At 45.5% G+C, this 22,566-nt stretch overlaps 1 protein-coding gene across 2 annotated transcripts in view; it reads left to right on the forward strand.

Annotated features, from left to right (window-relative positions):
- The window catches only part of LOC308467749 (ras-related GTP-binding protein A-like), a 60,037-nt gene extending 54,862 nt beyond the window's left edge, over positions 1–5,175 (forward strand). For both annotated transcript variants that reach the window (XM_080989455.1, XM_080989456.1), the window contains 3 exons: positions 2,888–2,979; positions 4,167–4,282; positions 4,943–5,175. In XM_080989455.1, coding sequence (XP_080845581.1) covers positions 2,888–2,979; positions 4,167–4,282; positions 4,943–5,040 — 306 coding nt within the window. In that variant the 3' untranslated portion in view covers positions 5,041–5,175. The remainder of the gene's footprint in view (positions 1–2,887; positions 2,980–4,166; positions 4,283–4,942) is intronic.
- The last annotated feature ends 17,391 nt before the right edge of the window (positions 5,176–22,566 follow it).

Here is a 22,566-nt window from a genome sequence, read left to right on the forward strand (position 1 = left end):
GTACTATCTCCTTAGTTATTCTGGGCTGTGTTTCCTTTGCTGAATCATTTGCTCCAAATTCTTCAGGTCGGGCATTGTTTTCTTTATCGGAGAAGACTGAGGCAAAGAAGGCATTGAGGAGTTCAGCTCTTTCTGTGTCCCCTGTTTGCATTTCACCATCTTCTCCTCTGAGTGACCCCACTGTTTCTTTGTTCTTCCTTTTGCTACGGACATACCCATAAAAGCCTTTTTTGTTGCTTTTAACCTCTCTAGCAAGCCTGAGTTCATTCTGTGCTTTAGCTTTTCTGACTTTGTGTCTACACGTGCTGGCTATTTGTTTGAATTCCTCTTTGGTGGTTTCCCCCCTTTTCCATTTTTTGTACACATCCTTTTTTAATCTTAACTCAGTTAAAAGTTCTTTAGATAGCCACCCTGGCTTCTTTAGGCACCTTCCATGTTTCCGTCTCATTGGTATTGCCTGACGTTGTGCTTTTAGTATCTCCCTCTTAACAAACTCCCAGCCATCATGAACTCCCTTTCCTTTTAGTATTACTGTCCATGGGATCTCACCCAGCACTTCCCTCAGTTTTATGAAGTCAGCTTTCTTAAAGTCAAGAAATTGAGTCCTAGTATGCTTGGCTGCTCCTTTCCGCTGTATAGTAAACTTCAGAAGAGCATGATCACTCGCGCCTAATGATCCTTCCACTTCTACCCCACTAACCAGGTCATCAACATTGGTTAGGACCAGATCTAAAATGGCTGTTCCTCTTGTTGCTTCTCCCACTTTCTGGACAATGAAGTTGTCTGCAAGGCCAGTGAGGAATCTGTTTGACCTTATGCTCTTGGCTGAGTTTGACATCCAACAAATATCCGGGTAATTGAAGTCCCCCATTACTACTATCTCCCTTCCTTTTGCATGCTTGGCCATCTGTTCCAGGAAGGCATCATCTATGTCCTCCGTTTGGCTTGGGGATCTATAGTAAACTCCCACAATGAGGTCACTGTTATTCTTCTCTCCCTTAATTTTGACCCAAATGCTCTCACTTTGGTTTTGAGGTTCTAAATCTTGGATCTCTTCACAGGTATACACATCCCTGACATATAACGCCACTCCTCCTCCTTTCTTGTCTGGTCTGTTTCTCTGAAATAGATTGTATCCCCCCATTATTACATTCCAATCGTGGGACTTATCCCACCAGGTTTCAGTGATGCCTATTATGTCATATTTAGTTTGCTGTACCAAGAGCTCAAGCTCATCTTGTTTATTTCCCATGCTTTGCGCATTAGTGTACAGACATTGAAGTCCATTAATCATTCCCCCGTGACTCTTATTTAAGGATTTTTTCCTCCCACCACTAGGTCTGTGTGCTGTTTGCTCCATTTGGTCTATGACATTTGGATGATCATCTTCATCAATTGATAGACTCCTACCTTCAGGAGCACTGTCTCCCTCCCCCACATTAGTCAGTTTAAAGCCCTCCTGATGAGGTTTCTGAGATTTTTGGCAAAAACATTTCTCCCAACCGTTGTGAGGTGCAGCCCATCGCTTGCCAGAAGTCCATCTTCAAGAAACTGCAGTCCGTGATCTAAGAATCCAAACTGTTCCTGTTTACACCATTTGCGAAGCCAGCTGTTCACTTCCACTATTTTCCCCTCTCTCCCTGGGCCACGTCGTTCAACTGGGAGGACAGATGAGATCACAATTTGTGCATTTAATTGCTTCAATTTCCTGCCCAGAGCCTCGTAGTCTCTTTTGATCTTCTGGAGGCTATTGCTTGCAGTGTCATTGGTTCCCACATGAACCAAGAGGAAGGGGTATTTGTCAGTGGGTTTTATGATTCCTTGCAGTCGTTCAGTTACATCTTGGATCTTAGCCCCGGGGAGACAGCACACTTCCCGAGACATCTTGTCAGGCCCACAGATCACTGCTTCTGTTCCCCTCAGTAGGGAATCCCCTATCACCACTACACGCCTCCTCTTAGGTTTGGTCGGGGTTCTTCCGTGAGCTGTCCGCTCCAAGGTCGCCTGCACATTCCCTGAGGACTGACTTTGCTGCTCGTCTTCATATACCTGATCGACTGTAATGAGGGAGAGATCCTCAAATGGAGTCTGCTCTTCGTCTTCCATGCTAGGGGAGAGGACCTCAAAGCGATTGTGTATTTCTAAACAATCAGAGCGAACCCTGGGCCTCCTACTTCTTTGAGTCACGTTTCTCCATATATCTGGCTCAATATATCCTTAACTGACGAGCAATCTAAGCCGTGATTTAAATTGATTTGGTTCAAATCAAATCCACCCTGCTCTGAAAATGTATTATCCTGAAAATAAAACCTTCGCTTGTCGATATTAAAAGGCTGAACCTTTTCTGTAAAAAAAAATACAGTATATAATTTTTTTTTTGCCTCTCCAGGAAAGCATTCTGGGAAAGGAGTTGGGCAATGATGTCAGCGAAGCTCAGATGCTGACAGGAGAAGAAGAAGCAGGCATAGTGAGAGAACAGTTAAAAGCCGAAGGCAGAGAGGAGGGGGAGAGCAGCTGCAATCTGAGCTCAGAACAAAGGGGAGGAGAAAAACAGGGCCAGAGTGACAGGCAGCTATGTGAGAGCTCCAATAGTGAGTCAGACGTTGGAATGCAGGAAGCATTCTCTCCCAAATCTCTTAGGCAAAAGATACTGGAAGAGAAGGTGGGGGCTTCTGTGCTGGGGAAGGGGAAAGAGCTCAGTCTGGGCAATTCCCTCTTCTGGGGAGGAGGATGAGTAGAGGAGCTCCATCCTAGTTTGTTGTTTTAGCAATAAATCTGAAATAATTAGCAGCCAGAGTCGTCTTGTGTTTGTAGGAGAGACCAAGCCCATAACAAATGCTTTCTGTAGAAATAAAACTTGTTTATTTTGGTTTCCCCCTCCATGCAGGTGATTTCCCACTATCAGTGCAAACAGCAGCGCGATATCCACCGATTCGAGAAAATCAGCAATATCATCAAGCAATTCAAACTGAGCTGCAGGTGAGAAATATGTTACTGTCTAAAGTTTAGACAGCTGTTTCGGGGGGGGGGGATTCATAAATATAATTATTTATAAACTTAATTGATGACATCAAATATTATTTATAATTACAAGCCTAAAATTATAATCCTCAAATTTAAAATTCTTAAAATTCAAATTTTAAAATGATTTTTTAATTTAAAAATAAAATAAAATAAAATGAGGCGATAATGTTGTTGATTAACTGACAAGTCTAAAATGTAATTTTTTTATGATTCATATCTTATATTTATTTTAAAATGTGACAATTGAAATGATGAAAGATAAGTAGGAAAAAATACAAATGCTATGACGTAGAAAGGAAATATGGTAACCATGAGGCAGGAGGGAGGGTAGTTGATTAATTGACATGTCTAAAATGTCAATTTAAACTTTCCCCCAAAATACAGTTCATAACATAGGCGATTGATCGATATTTCTAAGTTTATTACAGATTTAATGTAGTATTTATATTTGGTTTATAAATTTAATACAGACTTAATATAATATTTATATTTGTTTTATAATTCAATTTATATTTACAAATTTGATATAATATTTATGCTTAATTTGCACTATTTATAAATTTAAAACAGTTTTAATATTTATATTTATTTTATAATATTGATAAATTTGAAATCTAGTATAATATTTATATTTAATTCTATTTATAAATGTAAGGCAGGTTTAATATAATAATTTTATTTATTTTATAGTATAATTTATAAATTTGATATAAATCTAATAAAGTTATATTTAATTTATAAATTTGATAGATTTAATATTCTTATTTATTTTATAATTTTTATAAAGTTGATATAAATACAATAATTATATTTTATTCTATGTATAAATCTAGTGCAGATTTAATATAAATACAATATTCATTGTATAATACAATTTGTAATAATAGATTTAATATATGTTTATTTCGTAATCTTTATCAATTTGATATCAATTTAACATATTTATAAATTTCATGCCGATTTAATAAAGTATTTATATTGTATTTATAATATTTATCAATTTGATGTGAAAATAACCTACTATTTATATTGAATTTATAACATTAAAATCCATATAAATATCAATTTGTAAAATCAAAACTGCAAATCTGAATCCTGGAACGGTCGAGCCGCGCTCATAAATGTCCTCCCCACTCCCCCAGCAAACTGGCTGCCTCCTTCCAGAGCATGGAGGTGCGCAATTCAAATTTTGCCGCCTTCATAGACATCTTCACCTCCAACACCTACGTGATGGTTGTCATGTCCGACCCGTCCATACGTAAGTTGCAAAGTCTCGGGTTCAGTTCCTCTGCCAACCCAGTGGCGGGGAGTTCCGCGGGTGTGGGGATGGTGGGAAAGCGCTCCAATGCCGGGGGAATCCAGTGTCCTTCGCTTTCCTTTCCCCTTCCCTTTCCTTTTTCCTTTCCCTTCTCCCCTTCCCTTCCCCGTTCTCGTCTCCTTTCTCTTCCCTTCCCTTTTCCCTTTTCCCTTCTCCCTTTCCCTTCCCCGTCCCCATCCCCTTCCACTTTATCTTCCCTTCCCCTTCCCCTTCCGTTTCCCCTTTCCCTTTCCCTTCCCCCTTCCTTCCCCCTTCCCTTTCCCCTTTCCTTTCCCCTTCCATACATAAGTTTGAAAGGGTAGAGGAAGCCTAGTGGTTGGAGCTCTCTCCATCCCTGCCTTCCTGCTGCCCCGCCGGACTGCTCGGGGGCAGGGGAAGCAAAGGCTCAGGTTCGAATCCTCTACAAATCCAGCAGCGGGGAGTTCCATGGGTATCGGGAAGGTGAGAAAGCGGTACAATGCCGAGGGAATCCAGTGGCAGGGAGTTCCACCAGTATGGGGAAATTTGGAAAGAGCTCCTGTGAAAGGTCTGATGTTGGGGGATCCAGTGGCGGGGACTTCCGCAGGGAAGCTCACCCCTCGTCTCTCTGCTCCCTTCCAGCTTCTGCCGCCACCCTGATCAACATCCGCAACGCCCGCAAGCACTTTGAGAAGCTGGAGAGGGTGGATGGGCCCAAGCACAGCCTGCTAATGCACTGAGCGGTGGTTTAGCGACTGCTCCTGCCTGGGGAGGCTCGGCCGACGCGGAAAAGAGCGCAACCTTCGGGTCTGCCGCCTGCGGAAACGGCAATTAGATACAGAACATTATAAGATAATAAATGCACTTCCTGACGACTCGGCTGTAGTTTTTGTGGGTCGAAATGCCAGAGCTCCAACCACTAGGCAATGCTTCCCAGCCCCTCGCTCTAACCACTAGGTGCCGCTTCCCAGTCAGCGGCTTTAACCATTAGCCACTGCTTCCCTGTCCAGGATTCTAACCACTAGGCACTGCTTCCCAGGCACTAGATGTTGGTAGCTGCTGTTTCCCGGTCACTAACCATTAGGCACTTGCTATAACCGCTAGATGCTACTTCTAAGTCACCGATTCTAACCACTAGGCGCTGCTTCCCAGCCCCTTGCTCTAAACACTAGACGATGCTTCCCAGCCCCTCGCTTGAACCACTAGGTGATGCTTACAAGTCATTAACCACTAGGCACTGCTTCCCAGGGAAAGGAAGGAGAAGGGAAGGGGAAAGGAAGGGGAAGGGTAGTCTTAATGGAGAAATTCGAAGGCTCCCTTGAACAAAAGCAAAGACACCAACCAGGATAATTGGAGCAAACAGCAGCCTGTAGGCTTGGTCTTTATTTAAGACTGTCGCGACAGGACTCCCACCCACAACAAGATGAAGCAAGATGGAAGCCCAGAACCAAAGAAGCCTCCAATTTTTATTAGTTGCTAATCCCCCAAACTACACCCCTAAAACTACATCACAACTACATCAGTGATACATCACAAAAAGGAGGGGTTGCGGGAGGAGTTTGTGGAGGTAACCAGAGCATCTCGTCACCTGGCTGGTCCCTCCTTTCCCCCTCCCCATGAGTACTTTCCAGGGGACAAAGGGAAGTGGCAGTTTCCTGCCCCCAGAGGGAAGAGCTGATCATTGTCTTTTGTTGTTCAGTCCGAGTTGAATCCACTCCCATATGCAGGTTCTTTGTGTCCTTGATGGTCTTCTGTCTAGGACCATTAAAGTTGGCATGCCAACCGGGCAGGGCTCCTGTGTACGTGTTGGTACGCTCAAGGGATTATGGCTGTCCTGGATCAAACCACCCCCCTTTGATAGTCCTTCCTTCATGGAGCAAAATAAAAGTGGTCCGGTGCAAATCCGATGTACAGTTGATTTACTATGAATTTATAACAGAAACCCGTTAGAAGTCAAAAGCACGTTCACTTGGCGGAAGCACCTTGATACATTTTGATTGGATTAGTCACGGTCAATTAAATCCGGATACATTGTATTAACAGCTGTCAAAAGCATTGGGAAGTAGGTGCAGCCCCTGCAGTACCTGCGTAGTCACCACAAGGGGCGCTGTTCGGTAACGCTGATTGGCTGAAGCGGCAGCTCGTTCACCTAAGTTCAGGGAACTGGTCAACCCAGGCAAACATAGGGCTATAACGGGCTGTCATTGAGGCGAGCTGTCAATTCAAGCGCTTCCTTATTTACGGAAGGCTTTTCGGGGATGTCTCTCTAAAAGGGACATCCCCGGGGTCGGGAGTGGTTGAGAGGGGGGGTGTTGTGCTTGTGCAGAACTGAACACTAAAGGAACAAGGGGGGGCGTTTCTCCTGCAACAGTTCCCCCCTTTGGAGATAAGATTGCAAAGGTGGGCCCCGCGCAATCCTTTTCTCCACACAAGTTAGTAAAAATCCGACATGTCCCGAAGTCTGTTCCGCTGGGTTCTGAAGGGTCTCATTTCAATGCAGGCAGAAGGGACACCTGATGGCTGAGGGAGCGTCCTGGGGCGGGTGGACGTGCACAGCTGAATGACTGGAGCGCAAGTGTTGCACATTTGACAGCAGAGCGGAAAACAATGAATAGTGCAGCAGAACAAAGTAATGCAAATTGCCACAGCGATCAAGATCATGAGGCCGTTTCCTAAAAGTTGTTTTATCCACCCGGACCCGGGTAACCAGCTCCAGAATTGGGTGTCAGAGAGGCCTTCATGCTGGATATTCCTAGGTTCGTCGGTCAATTTGTGAATGTTGTTTAAACGACCCTTGATGTTTAAGGCTTGGTCAGAGGCATATGTGCAGCATTCTGTCCCCACAAGGGCGCAAACGCCTCCGGTCGAGGCCAAAATATAATCTAAAGCAAGTTGGTCCTGAATCGTCATTCGCCTGACTTCCGTTAGCTCCGTTAGAATAGACTGGGTGGCTGCATTGGACTCCTCCATAAACGTTAACAGAATATCAGTCAATTTAAGAATATCTACATGGTTAGACCTTCTTCGTAGGCCGGGAAGAGGGCTCTGCCATAGGTCTCTCCATTTGCAGACACATCTGACATTTCTGACAGGTCCTTCTCCCTCTTGTTTCGTCTCCTTCCTGAGGGAACGTCAGGGGTGACCCTGACCCCGGGTAAGATTAACCCAAGGTAGCAGGTGCCACGGGAGTGAGGGCTAGCCCATACGTAGCCACGATGGCCACACACCCAGAACAGTCCTTGTAGGCAAGAGCCTATGCGGCCCGTGAGGAATGCGCAGAAAAAACACTGGGAAATAGGTGAGGGGGTCCAGGAATTGGGCAAGTTCATTACTCGTTTCCAAGCGGACAGTAGGTCTGGGTGGACAGTGGGGATGTCTTGTTGCCACAAAGTTATTCTACCGGTCAAGGTAATATCAATGATGTACTTACAAGTACTGTCTCCGATCACCCTGTCTTCGCCGCTGAATTTCCGGCACAGGTCTCCTTTGGTAGGTCCAGTCAAGTAAATGTATTGATGGGTCAAGTTTACCGCTGTTATGTTCCAGGATTCCACGTAGGCAGAAAGATGTTGTTGTAGGGTGAGGGGCACCCCAAGAAAGGGGATGACACTTCGGAGTTGGGCTGGGGCGTTTGCACAAATCCAGCAGTTGTCTGAGGTTGTTTGTTTAGTGATTTCCTCTGTCAAGGTGCTGTACCTGCAGGGTGTAGAGAGTCTTGATGGTGTAGGTAGGTAAGGTTTGTAGCTAGTCCTCCACACCTTTGTGGGCTGGTAGTGTCCCATTCTGTGGGCAGTGTGGTGGAGTGGTGCCACCCTTCTAGATAGGCTTTGCCGTCCCATGTGGAGGCGAGGCCAATGTCCCATACGCAACAGTACCTTCGTAGACAGACTCCTTGGAGGGTGGTGGGGCGGGGTATGGAGTCGACACATTGACAATAGAATCCGTGGATTAGGCGGTCTGTTGGGTGATTGCGGTCCATATATACTGACTCCCCTCCGCCGTTATCCAATACTGTCTAGTTTAGTGGTTGGAGGGTAACGGCGTCAGAGAAAAGTGTGTAGGAGCCATTTAAGCAGCGGGCTCGATTCCAGGTGCCATCTCGGGTGAGGATAAGTTTCCCAAGGAGGGTATAAGCTGGTGAGCGGATGAATAGTTCCCAGGTCTGATGGGCTGTAAGGGTCGGTAAAACGGAATAGCGAAGGAGGACACGGGTTTCCAGCAAGCAAAAGTCAAAGTCACCTAGGCCATCTAACAACCCTTTCTTTACCATGTCGACAATTCCAAAATCAAGATGTCGCTATTCGATGTGTAATCTTGGACATGAAACGTGTTGGGTTTGTGTGGACATGGCAGTCTTGGAGTGGGGAAGAAAGGTGGTGAAAATGGAGGATACAAGGAGAAGGGTCCCGGGGAAAAATGGACTGACATTGGTGGGGGTCATGGTGGTTGTGAGATGTGAAGAGGAGCTGTCAAAATAGGTAGGTGTCAACCAGAGAGCTGTCAAAATGAGGAAGCTGTCAGAGGAGAGCGCTGACAAACCAGCGAGCTGTCAAAGCAGAAGCCGCGCCTTGGTTTCTGAACATTTTGGAAGTCCAACAGACTTAAGTTTGCCGCTTTTGTTTTTGCTCTTTATTTGCCGTTTTTGTTTCGGAGGCTTTTCCGATTCATTTGTTTTTGTGACTGTGTGGAACCCAGTTCAGCTACTGATTGATTGATTGTGTGACTGCGGAAATGGATCAAAGCCCCCCATCCAAACAATGACTATCATCAGTGCAGGTCAGGAAAAAAAAAAAATTTCATTTTTATCATCTACAATACTGTCTTCTTTATTTTATCATACAGTACATTGATGATTGCTTTCATTTTGTGGATCAGTGGTCTTGTTAGAGAGTAAAATTCATGTTAGATGACTTTTAGGGGTTCTTAAAAGTCTGGAACGCATTAATCCATTTGGCATTCCTTTCTATGGGAAAGCGCGCCTCGGTTTTGGAATGCTTTGGTTTCCGAAAAGACTTTGGGAACAGATTACGTTTGAGAACCAAGGTTCCCCTGTATACTGATTATTGCTTTCGTTTTAGGGATCAGTGGTCTCATTAGAGAGTAAAACTCATGTTCAAATTGCTGTTTTTAAAAGTCTAGAACGGATTAATCTGTTTGGCGTTCCTTTCCATGGGAAAGCGTGCCTCGTTTTCGGAATGCTTTGGTTTCGGAATGGATTACATTTGAGAATCAAGGTACCACTCTATGTTGGCAACCAGGCAGAGGGCCTTCTCAGCGGCGGCTCCTGCCCTGAGCAGCCACCGGCACGTCCAGTCAGGCTTGGGGACCCCCAGTCAGAGGTGCGCTCAGCGCGGAGCTGGCAGAGAGGTGGTCCAGCGAGGCGGGGTGGGTGGCGGGTGGGTGGGCAAGGTAGCGGTGGGCGGAGGCAGAAGTGCAGAGGTGGCAGCAGCCTCCCGCAAACGGAAGCGGCAGAGGGCGCAGCTGAGCGTGCAGGGAAGAGGAGGAGCTGGAGAGGCCGGGCCGTTGCGTCTGTTATTACGCATGGGAGAGCCTCTGCTGAGCGGCTCCCGAGGGGTGCGCTCGAGCCCGTGACTCGCTGCCAGCCAGAAAGGGGTGGAGGTGGAAGTAGATCCGCACCAGAAATCCCCCAACGGTCCCCCTGGTTCTGGCTGGCAGCAAGTCTGGGGCTCGAGCAGGCTCTGTGAGAACGATCCCGCGGGTGGCCGCTGCGCCCCCGGTGGCGGCGAGGTGATGGAGTGAAACTGGCTCCGGGTTAACAGGTGGGGGTGCCCTGGGCGGTGGGCAGAGGAGAAGGAAGCACGGAGGCGGCGCCACCCCAGGAAACAGGAGCGGCAGAGGGTGCAGCAGAGTGCACAGGGAAGAGGAAGAGCGGGCAGGGATCCGGAATGAAGTAAATTTGAGAATCAAGGTACCACGGTACTGGCTTCGTCTGAGCTCAAATCCCCACCCCCTAATATCCCTAGTGCTACAAGATTGTCATCAGAGCGCCTGGACTGAAATTTTCTCTCCCAAACTTCACTCTTGCGCTTTATCACCACAATGGCTACTCACTTTGGGTTTTAGTAAAGCAAACAGTCTAATTTGCCAGTGCCTAAATGATCTCGAGTGTCAGAACAACTTTACCACAATCAGGATTTTTTTGCCCATGGTATTATTAGAATTTCAGCTCCGGTCGTCCAAGCTGATATGGCTCATCAGTCCTGTGACTGCAAGCAGCTGCTTAGTGAGGGAACAGAAACTAACATCCTCCCCCTTTCTGTGAACACCACTGGGCAGCGTGTTAGTACAATCTCAGTACAAACCCAATTTCTGTACATAGGTACAGTGTTGATCCCTTGGAACAACCTTGAACAATAAATCAGCAGGAATTTCATTACCTGGCATGTAGGACACCATTACGAGTCCTTTCTGAACACATTCTCTAGCATGTTGCAGCTTCAATTGCAAGTGCTTCGTGCTTTGCTTACAACCTTCAGAAGTCAGCAAAGCCAAACATGCTTTGTTGTCCTGATAAACCTGGATTGGACATTTGACAGGAATTCTCATGTCTTTACACAATTGTAACAACCATTCACAATCCACAAGTGAATAAGACAGTGCATTCAGTTCAGCTTCACAAGTACTTAAACTTACTGTTGTTTGCTTCTTGCACGACCAATCAAATAGACCCTGATTGTACATATAGCAAACTCCAGACGTACTTTTCCTGTCTGTAGTGTCACTTCCAAAACTCGCATCTGCAAATATCTCAAGACCACCCGATGTTTGATTGTTAAATCTCAGTCTGTAGTGCATACTACCTTTCAAATAGCGTGCTATGCGTTTCAGAGCTTTCCAATCCTTAACAGTAGGATTGTTGACTTGTCTGCTTAGCAAATTACAGCTAACAGCAATGTCAGGTCTTGAACATCTGGCAATGAAGTCTAGTTTGCCTAGCACACTTCTGTACAGTGTAGTGTCAGAAAATGCTCCTTCAGTGTCATCTACCTGATAACCTGTTGTCATCGGTGTGTCTACAGGGTTAACATCCATCAGGTTTAGTTTGCTTTATACATCAGCAATTTTCTGTGACTGGTGTACTAGAATATTACCATCTTGGTCTCTCTCTATTTCCAGAGATAGGTAGTTGTTTACCTCACCAAGATCTTTCATGTCAAAGTGCTCTTTCAGTTAAGCTAGGGCGTTATTGTACATCTAGACATCCTTCCAAAAGAAAAGAATATCATCAACATAAAACAAGCAATACAGCTTCTTTTGCCCTTCCTCTTTGACAAATACACATGGATCAGCTTTCCCTTGCTGAAAACCTAGAGAAAACAACACTTCTGTGAGTTTAGAGTGCCAGCATCATGCACTTTGTTTGAGACCATATAGGGACTTCTTCAGAGAACAAACAAATCCCTGTTTTACCTGTACGCCATCAGGTGGAAGCATATAAAGTGATTCACCTAAGGTTCCGTACAAAAATGCTGTATTCACATCGTGATGAGAAATGTGTAGATTCGCTTCTGCAGCAAGTTTGAGCATAAGCCTAATGCTCTCATATCTCACGGTGGGTGAGTAGGTCTCGTGATAGTCTTCTCCTGGTACGTGTGAAAAACCTCTGGCTACCAATCTGGCTTTGTGTCTGACTGTCTTGCCATTTTGATCTGTCTTTGCTTTGAAGACCCATTTGCTGTCAAGCAGTTTCATCCCTGGAACTACTGGAACTAGCTCCCATGTTTTGTTCCTCTCTAAGGAATCAAGCTCATGGCAATTAACCATGGCTCAGCATCCTTTGAATCCAAAGCCTGGATTTCTTGGAAACTTGAAGGTTCAAATACCTTCTTGGAGCTATTAACAGCAGTTACAGCTTTTGCTGCTTTAGCAAATTCATCAGCAAATCTCTTTGGAGGTCTGCCTTTTGTGGCTCTTTCAGACCTGCAAATCAAGCGTAAGTCTTCAACACTCTCCTCTTCTTTCTTAGGAGAAAAGTGGCCTGTAGTGAACAATGGTTCCTCCAATTCTCGATCAGAGCCTTCAGAGGGTCGCATAGAGGCTTTCGCACTCTTGAAATCCTCTGAACCATCCGATTCAGTTTCAGATTCAGAATCAGAACCTTCATCAGTGGGTGTGGGGTGTTGCTGCTGTTTATCCTCAGTCTCTTCACTGTCATCAGGATAACACTGGAAAATTCCTGCATTCTCCCCCCACTTGGCATTGTACACAACACTTCTAGTGAGCCTAATTGTCTTAGAGTCGGTCATCATTACTCTGTAAGAACCTTTCTGATATCCTAGAAAGATACCATGCAAACCACGTTTGCCTAACTTGGAGCTTTGTGGTGTGTGAACCCACATGTCAGAACCAAAAATTCTCATGTGCTTGATGTATGGTTTCTTGCCAAACATCTTTTCATAGGGGGTACAACCAATCGGTGATGATAATCTGCGATTATAAGTCTAAACAAAACAGCTGAGCGATTCTGCCCAATAACTCTCTGGAAGATTGGCATCATGCAGCAAGGTTTTCAAGCCTTGAAGCAATGTTTGGCTTATCCTCTCACAAAGTCCATTCATCCAAGGAGACCTTGGACTTGACAAATCATGTTGAATTCCTTTCTCAGTCAGAAAAGCTTCAAACTGCTGAGAAGTGAATTCTCCCCCTCGATCTGTAAATAGACACTTCACCTTTTTACCATGCACATTTTTCAACCAAGCACAGAATTCCTTGAACCTAGGAAACGCTTCTGATTTCTGCTTGAGATTGAACACATAAATATACCTGGAAAATGAATCAATAAGGACCATGAAGTACCTGGCTCCACCCAAAGAGGGTGTTAGTGGACCAACGAGATCAGCATGCACTACCTGGTATGGTTCTGTAGCTTGTCTACTAGACACCTTACCTTTTGCAGTCATTTTGACCTTGTTCGCTGCGCATGCCTTACACTTCATGTGGTACCTGCAGGGTTTAATAGTCATACCTTCAACCAAGGCAGGCATTTTGGAAACTGCCTTGAAGTGTAAATGACCAAATTTCCGGTGATAATCATGAATACATCCTGCATGCAAAACCTTGTTAGAACCTGCAATGCAACAAGTTTCATCCTGCACATCATCATCAAAATACAACACAAACAAACGATCAACATATTCAGCATGCAATACATAATCGTTTTTCTTTGTGATGGTGCACTTCTTGTTCTTGAAGGAAACGTCAATGTTCCGTTCATTCAGCTGCGCAATGCTGAGTAGATTGTGTGCAGCATCTGGAACGTAGAGAACATCGTGTATCGACAATTCCAAACTGTGAAGAACAACAGTTCCGTAGCCTTGACTGGAGATCGTGTGGTTATCCGCCTGGTGAATCGCACCTTCCTGCGGTGTAAAAGACACAAACAGTCGCTTGTCGTTGCATATGTGCCTGGCCGTGCCCAAATCCACAACAAAGAAAGATCTAGACGTCTTCTGGACCTTTGCAACCTTTGGAGTGAAGCGTGAGTGAACCTTTGGAGTGAAGCCTTGTGCTGCGTTGTCCTGGACACCGGACCTTTGAAACAGTGATGTTCACAGAAAGGGGGAGGATGTTAGTTTCTATTTCCCTCACTGAGCAGCAACTGCATGTCACAAGACATTGTTTGCATTCCACAGTCAGAGTTACTGTTGGGTTCCCACAGGAATGGGAGACTGGATGTGACGTACACTGGTTTCCTGTTTTTCAGTGTTCTCTCGGTTTCTTTGTGTTGAGAGGAGTTACTTCTCTGCTCTCACAGAGGCAAGATGTATGTCTGTATGCTCTCAGCATAGCTTGTAAATAAACTTCAGCATGTAGCACATTACCTGCTTATCCTTTCGTTGCGGAACTACACTCTGCTTGGGCTCAAGATGAGACGAGCCTGTACCAGCTCCAGATGGGCCGGAGCTGGTCAAATGTAACAGGTTCCCCTTGGTTTTGAATCCTTAGCTTTCCATTCATCAGTTACAGGAGCTGGGGGGGCATCTGTTATCACATTAAACAGACCCTCTTTTCTTAGCAGAACCTCTGCATACTGCACCCATTCCAAATAATTCCCTTCTCCAAGCTTTGGAAAACTCATGGCATTTCGAAGGGCCTCCATTATTCTGGCATTAGCTTTCTGTGTCATTTACAGCAAGCTGTGTCTCTCTACCACCAGCTGCATTCCAAAAACACACTTTCGCTTTCTCTGGCCACTGCCGGTTAGTGCTTTGGCAAAGAGTTCAAAGTCCAGCCTTAATGCCATTAATTAGGGACTGGCAGCCTTCCCGGGGCAAGAGCACATACCTCTCATCAATCTTCTTGACACGCAGAGAAGATAACTGCATTCCGTTCCTCTGCCGTCCGCCATTCTGGATTCCGTCCTTCTGTAGTCCATAACCAAAAATATTAGAATTTTAGCTCCGGTCGTCCGAGCTGATATGGCTCATCTTCCTTTGAGCCCAGCAGAGCATTAAAACAACAAAGTCCACAACGGAAGGATGAGGCAGGTATGGTGCTACATTGCTATACTTTATTACTAAGCTATGCAGAGAGCAAAGAAATATACACCTCCTCTCTATGAGAAGCAGAGAGCAACTGCACAAATAAACGAAAGACCAAAGGAAACAGGAAACCAGTAACGTCACATCCCATCTCCCTTTCCCGTGAGAATCCAACAGTATCTGGACTGTGGAATGTAAACAGTCCTGTGACTGCAAGCAGCTGCTCAGTGAGGAAACAGAAACTAACAGGTATCACTATTTTCCACCTAGTCGGTTCGACTCTTTGGCACCCTATTTGCACAACTTAATTCCAAAGTAGTGATGCGCTTCTACTCTCGCAAGATTGAATGTATCACCTTCAGCTGTGCTTGAGGGACAATTCCAAAAAACCGCACTGGAAAAGACTGTGGAGATGGCAGGATGAATCGGCAGCTGAAGCTGGGCGGAGAGGGTCAGATGGGCGGAGTAGAAATAATAAAATTATCCTTATTATCAAGGAAAGCTCTGGCCGGCCTAAGGAGCTGGCGAGATGGGGGCACACCCAGTCGGTGTCCGCACCTACGGCAGGAATTTTCTCCGGGCCTCGCCCTCCTCTGCTGGCAAATAAAGGAAGGAGAGAGAAAGAAGTAGTAGTGCAGGGAGGAAGAGGGAGGGAAAGAGAAGAGAGGGATAGAGGAAGGGAGATTTGAGAGAGGAATGGAGAGCAAGAGAGAGACAGTGAGGAGAGAGAGAGAAAGAGAAAGAGAGAGAGAGAGAGAGCGAGAGAGAGAGAGGAGGAGGAATCTGTTGGAAGGAGTGTGAGTATGGGGAGTTCCCTTTCTGCCTAGCAGCTGCAACATCGTAAAGATCTGCAGTATTTACCTTTAAAGGCACAGCATCCTTGTTCTTGCAAGGCACTTAATGTTCTCTTGCAAGAAATCAATGAAGTGTCCCTAGTATCCAGAGAGCAGGTCTCTCTGGTTCAGGGACTGGGAGAAAATAGGGCAGACCCTGCACTCGGAGCCTCGAGCTTCGGTGCAGGTCCTTCATACATGGCACCTCTGCCGAGACTCTGTTCAGTGTTTCGCCCCCGCAGAAGCTCAGCCTGTACTTTCACTTATCAATTCTCCATCTGTTCCTTCCGCCCCACCAGGTTTGTTGGCGACAGCGCTGCTGAGCCTAGCTTCTAAGAAACCAGCGTCTGAGAAGCCAGCTTCTGAAACTTCTCAGGTTTCTCAGCAGCCCACTCTCCTATCCCAGCCCAACTTTTCCTGTAACACTCCATTTCAGTCCTCAAGTCTGCCTGACTTGGCAGATATAGAAGTGCCTCCTGAGTCGGTAAAGGCTCAGAAGGCAACCCTCTCTGCTGTCCAGTGAATGGTTAAGGAGGCAAAAGTATCTTCTCACCTAACTGCAGAAGAGCTTGCTGACCTAACTATGGTTTGTCTGGTTACATGGGCACCGGATGGTCAGGGCCAACAGGTTAGCCGTTGGGACCCTCTGCTTTATTCTGTTATCAGAGAAATGAATCAAGTGCTCTTGAATCCTGGCCAGTATGTCATTTGGCTTAGCAAATTTTGCCAGGCTGCAGAACACCAGGCCCAGTTGCATGCTGCATGTGGTGTAATCTTTGACCATTTAGAAGGGGAAGGGCAGTTTAGTACTGTGGACATGCAGTGTAAGCTGCCTCAAGAATACTTCCCTGTGATTTCTGCATGTGCTCTGCAAGCATTTAAGAAAGTTCCTGAATTTGGCAAGCCCTTTAAGAGCTTTGCTAGTATAAGACAAGGTGCATTTGAGTCTTTTCTGGATTTCACAAATAGGTTACAGGAGGCCATATTAAGGCAAACTGATAACCCCGATGCTGCAAATGAAATCTTACTTAAGATGGCAGTGGAGCACACAAACTCAGATTGCAAACAAGCGCTGCGGGCAACCCAAGCGTACAATGTCTTAAACCTGTCAGACATGCTCAGATCGTGCCAGGATATCGGCACGCAGGCGCATAAGGCCACTATCCTAGCAGCTGCCTTGCACCCACAAGACCAATAAGGCCTGCTTCAAATGTGGAAAAATTGGACATTTTCAGAGAGAATGCAGGTCCTCAAAGCACACAGCCACACACCCTTCAAAGAAATGCCCAATTTGCAACAAGGGGTACCACTGGGCAAGTCAGTGCCAAAGTTCGAGAAACTTCCAATCAGGCCTTCCCCCAGCCCAGGACCAAAATGAGATATTTCCTGTGCAGGCAGTCCTGCAGCCAGCAATGGGAAGCAGCCAGTAACTGCTTTAAAAGCTGCAAAAGGCAGGGCAGGACTGGATTTGGTTATGCAGGAGGACACGGTGTTCCATTTGCCAGGAGAAGTCCATAATGTCCCCACTCAAGTTAAAGGACCCTTACCTGCCGGGACAGTGGGTTTAATTCTCCCAAAGTCCCAGGCAGGGAAGCAGGGATTTTTTGTGATTCCTGATGTGGTTGAAGCTGATTGCAGAGAGGCTCTTAAAGTGCAAGTCTGAACTCAGCTTCCTCAGTCTCTTTCTAAAGGACAGGCTGTGGCACAGCTAGTTTTACTTCCTGTTACTGTGCCTGCCGCATGCTGCACTGAGGGAGAGTTTAACTCTATTCTCCCTTGATCGCTCTGGCAATACCCATCATGCAAGAAAAGTCCAAGTTAACACTGACCTTGAACGGTGTTGCTTTTTTAGGGCTTTTGGATACGGGCTCAGACATTATGGTGATCTCTGCAGCGGAGTGGCCATGCACCTGGCCAACAACTGCTCTTAAGGAGCTGTGGGGTGTGGGAGGGTGACAGAGCTTGTCTTGGGTCACAGTACGTACACCAGTGCAAAATTGCAACTATACATCCCTTTGTGTTCCCTGTGCATTTGAACATCTGGGGTAGAGACTTGCTACAAAAATTGGATGCAGCACTTTAAATTAATGTCTGACCTCCCCCCCCCCCAGCACTGCCTTTAAAGTGGTTAAGGTCAGAGCCTGTCTAAGTTGAGCAATGGCCCCTATCAGCGGAGAAATTAAAATTTTTACATGCCCTGGTAGCGGAGCAGCTTGCCTCCCAGCATATAGAGGTCTCTGTTAGCTCCTGGAATACTCTGGTTTTCCTGATCAAGAAATGGTCAGGCCGTTGGAGGCTTCTGCAGGACCTCAGGGTCATCAACCAGCACATACAAACTGTGGGCCCCCTGCAATTTGGTTTACCTAGCCCCAACTTGATCCCTTCCTCATATCAGTTGTGTATTGTAGATCTAAGAGATTGCTTTTTTACCATACCACTAGCCAGCACTGACAGGGAGAAATTTGCTTTCACCATTCCAGTGCTAAATAATGAACGGCCAGCAAAGAGATATCAGTGGAAGGTATGCTTAACACTCCGACCTTGTGCCAGTACTTTGTAGATTGAACCCTGCAGCCTTTCGGGACAAATACCCTGAGCTGTTACTCTATCATTTCACAGATGATGTGCTCATTGGAGGAAAGGTTTTGACAGAATCACATATAGAGGATCTTTCTCAGATCCTGGGTCAGAGTGGATTATTAATGTTGTTTAGTCGTGTCCGACTCTTCGTGACCCCATGGACCAGAGCACGCCAGGCACTCCTGTCTTCCACTGCCTCCCGCAGTTTGGTCAAACGCATGCTGGTAGCTTCACTATCCAACCATCTCATCCAACACTATCCAACACTATCCAACCATCTCGTCCTCTGTCGTCCCCTTCTCCTTGTGCCCTCCATCTTTCCCAACATCAGGGTCTTTTCCAGGGAGTCGAGTCTTCTCATGAGGTGGCCAAAGTCTTGGAGCCTCAGCTTCAGGTTCTGTCCTTCCAGTGAGCACTCAGGGCTGATTTCCTTCAGTATGGATAGGTTTGATCTTCTTGCAGTCCATGGGACTCTCAAGAGTCTCCTCCAGCACCAGAATTCAAAAGCATCCATTCTTCGGCAATCAGCTTTCTTTATGGTCCAGCTCTCACTTCCATACATCACTACTGGGAAAACCATTGCTTTAACTATACGGACCTTTGTTGGCAAGGTGATGTCTCTGCTTTTAAAGATGCTGTCTAGGTTTGTCATTGCTTTTCTCCCAAGAAACAGGCATCTTTTAATTTTGTGACTGCTGTCACCATCTGCAGTGATCATGGAGCCCAAGAAAGTAAAATCTCTCACTGCCTCCATTTCTTCCCCTTCTATTTGCCAGGAGGTGATGGGACCAGTGGCCATGATCTTCTTTTTTTGATGTTGAGCTTCAGACCATATTTTGCGCTCTCCTCTTTCACCCTCATTAAAAGGTTCTTTAATTCCTCCTCACTTTCTGTCATCAAGGTTGTGTCATCTGCATATCTGAGGTTGTTGATATTTCTTCCGGCAATCTTAATTCCGGCTAGGGATTCATCCAGCCCTGCCTTTCGCATGATGAATTCTGCATATAAGTTAAATAAGCAGGGAGACAATATACAGCCTTGTCGTACTCCTTTCCCAATTTTGAACCAATCAGTTGTTCCATATCCAGTTCTAACTGTAGCTTCTTGTCCCACATAGAGATTTCTCAGGAGACAGATGAGGTGATCAGGCACTCCCATTTCATTAAGAACTTGCCATAGTTTGCTGTGGTCGACACAGTCAAAGGCTTTTGCATAGTCAATGAAGCAGAAGTAGATGTCTTTCTGGAACTCTCTAGCTTTCTCCATAATCCAGCGAATGTTTGCAGTTTGCTCTCTGGTTCCTGTCCCTTCGAAATCCGGGTTGCACTTCTGGGAGTTCTCGGTCCACATACTGCTTAAGCCTGCCTTGTAGAATTTTAAGCATAACCTTGCTAGCATGTGAAATGAGTGCAATTGTGCGGTAGTTGGAGCATTCTTTGGCACTGTCCTTCTTTAGGATTGGGATGTAGACTGATCTTCTCCAATCCTCTGGCCACTGCTGAGTTTTCCAAATTTGCTGGCATATTGAGTGTAGCACCTTAACAGCATCATCTTTAAAAATTTTAAATAGTTCAGTTGGAATACCATCACTGCCACTGGCCTTGTTATTAGCAGTGCTTTCTAAGGCTCATTTGACTTCACTCTCCAGGATGTCTGGCTCAAGGACAGCAACTACACTACCTGTGGTGTACGAGCCATCCATATATTTCTGGTATAATTCCTCTGTGTATTCTTGCCACCTCTTCTTGATGTCTTCTGCTTCTGTTAGATCCTTACCACTTTTGTCCTTTATTATGGTAATCTTTATACGAAATGTTCCTTTCATATCTCCAATTTTCTTGAACAGATCTCTGGTTTTTCCCATTCTATTGTTTTCCTCTATTTCTTTGCATTGCTCGTTTAAGAAGGCCTTCTTGTCTCTTCTTGCTATTTTTTGGAAATCTGCATTCAATTTCCTGTATCTTTCACTATCTCCCTCGCATTTTGCTTGCCTTCTCTCCCCCACTATTTGTAAGGCCTCATTGGACAGCCACTTTGCTTTCTTGCATTTCCTTTTCATTGGGATGGTTTTCGTTGCTGCCTCCTGTATAATGTTACGAGCCTCCATCCATAGTTCTTTAGGCACTCTGTCCACCAAATTTAAATCCTTAAACCTGTTCCTCACTTCCACTGTGTATTCATAAGGGATTTGATTTAGATTGTATCTTACCGGCCCAGTGGTTTTTCCTACTTTCTTCAGTTTAAGCTTGAATTTTGCTATAAGAAGCTGATGATCTGAGCCACAGTCAACTCCAGGTCTTGTTTTTGCTGACTGTATAGAGCTTCTCCATCTTTGGCTGCAGAGAATATAACACTGGGCAACAATTTTTTACTTTTTGAATGTTGTCTAGATTTCTACAACTGATTTAGGGTATTTTTGCACTGCTGAATCAGGAAATGGCACCCGTTTCTCTCCATCAGGTCAGGTTTACTGTAAACTGAATGGTGGGCATTGATAAAGGTAAGTACACGTAAATTGCATGTTGCTTCACCATTTTTCAAACTTCAGGGCTTGAACTTCCGTTTCTTGGAACTCCTGGAATGCTCAGCAGCAGGAGGTCTCTCTTCAGAGTCCAACAGTAGTCAGCCATCATGACTGCGTCCCAGCAACCCTGATACCTGGTCTCCATCTCTTTCATGTCCTGATGGAATCTCTCCCCCTGCTCGTCACTCATTGAACCCAGGTTCTCAGGAAACCGGTCCATATGTAAAAATAGGTAGTGCATCTTGACGCTCATGTTGCAGCCCAAGTTTCTGAAAGCAGTCAGCATGTTGTTGACAAGTTCTGCGTAGTTTTTGGCCTTATTGTTGTTACGATATAGAAGCAATGTTTTTAAATGTTTGTGGTGTATTTTTGTTCTTTTTTTCTTTTTCTTTCTTAATTTGTATTTGTATTGTTGGAAGTGGTTTGTTTTTCTCTTTTTCTCTTTTGTAACTTTTCAAAAAAAAAAATTCCCCCCCCAATAAATATCATTAAAAAAAAAAAAAATAGAAGCAATGCAGCCGCGAGCTGCTAGCTTGAAAACAGCACATGATGGAATGTTAGGACTGTTCCGTGGGAAACAGAGGGACAGTCAATTCACAGGGCAATGCACCGGAATTAGCTCAGAGTGTAATATGAGCTCTTCCTTTTGCTCTTGTACAGGAAGTTTTTCTCTCTCAACTGCTGGAGTTTGAAGAGAGCAGTCATGCTTTTGTAATGCTGCAAAGACAGAAATAAAGGAATGTAAATACGTTTCTGTCTATCTCTTTCCCCTGCCCGGGGGGGGGGCAGGAAAGAGGGTGTGTGTTCTTCTTACGCCGAGGAGAATCGCCTATCGCGACCTAGCCTGTATCCTGCTGGGGAATGCAGACAGGGAGGTCAACAGGAGATCAAGCTGGGTGCCTGGAGAGTTGCCAGTTTCTCCTGATAAAGGCTTGATTCCCGACATCTGGTAGCACGGAGCCGATGGCATCGATCCATGAAAGCAGCAAGAGAGGTTGATGGATCGTACTTCATCCTCTGCAAGGAGATAAAGAAAGAATGTGGTAGCGGGCGGATGGAAGCTACAAGGACGGCTGAGCACCGGAGGAGGTGTTTTTGCTGAGCAACGGATTCCCTCAAGGTATGGTGATTTTATGGCTGTGAGAGTGAATGCGAATTGAAGCATTCTTTGGTTCAATGAGTGTCTGCTTTTGGATGAAAACAGCACGGAGAAATAGCCTGCATATTTCAGATTCCTGAGGCTTGATAAGCTTTGCTATAGCCGGAAAGCCAAGTCCAGTTGCTAAGCAATGAGACGTCAATCTTTTCAGCTACGTCGGAGATAGTTAGCTTGAAAGAAAGTGGAAATTTACTAGCCAACGGAAGAGGGGCTGGGACTGTAAAAGGCTGGAAAAACACTGGTAAAAATTCCAGCGTTTGTTTTGTCTGTTGTCTCACTGCTCTTGGAGGGACTTTCCGGAGCTGCCTGCGTTTAGCTGCCAGGTGAAAGGCAGTAAACAACTCTTGGATTTTACAGGCTTGAGAGTGAGAGCTGAGGCTTGGATTCAAAATGGATACCAAGAAGGGGGGAGGCTTACCTTACCCACCTCCACTGACTAATGACAATTATTCCTCATGGTCTGTAAAGATGAAAGCCCTGCTTCAGAATCAGAGGATTTTTGGGGTGATTGATAACCCCATCCCTGCTGCACCAACGCCAGGTTGGAATTCACAGAATGTGAGAGCCAGGACGGCCATAATTCTGTGTATCTCAGATGATCAACTCGTGCATATTCAGGATTTGGAATACGCGTGTGAGATTTGGCAAATGCTGCGTAGAATACATCA

The sequence above is a fragment of the Podarcis pityusensis genome (assembly GCF_964106645.2).
Source record: "Podarcis pityusensis genome assembly, chromosome: W".
Classification (NCBI taxonomy): Eukaryota; Metazoa; Chordata; class Lepidosauria; order Squamata; family Lacertidae; genus Podarcis; species Podarcis pityusensis.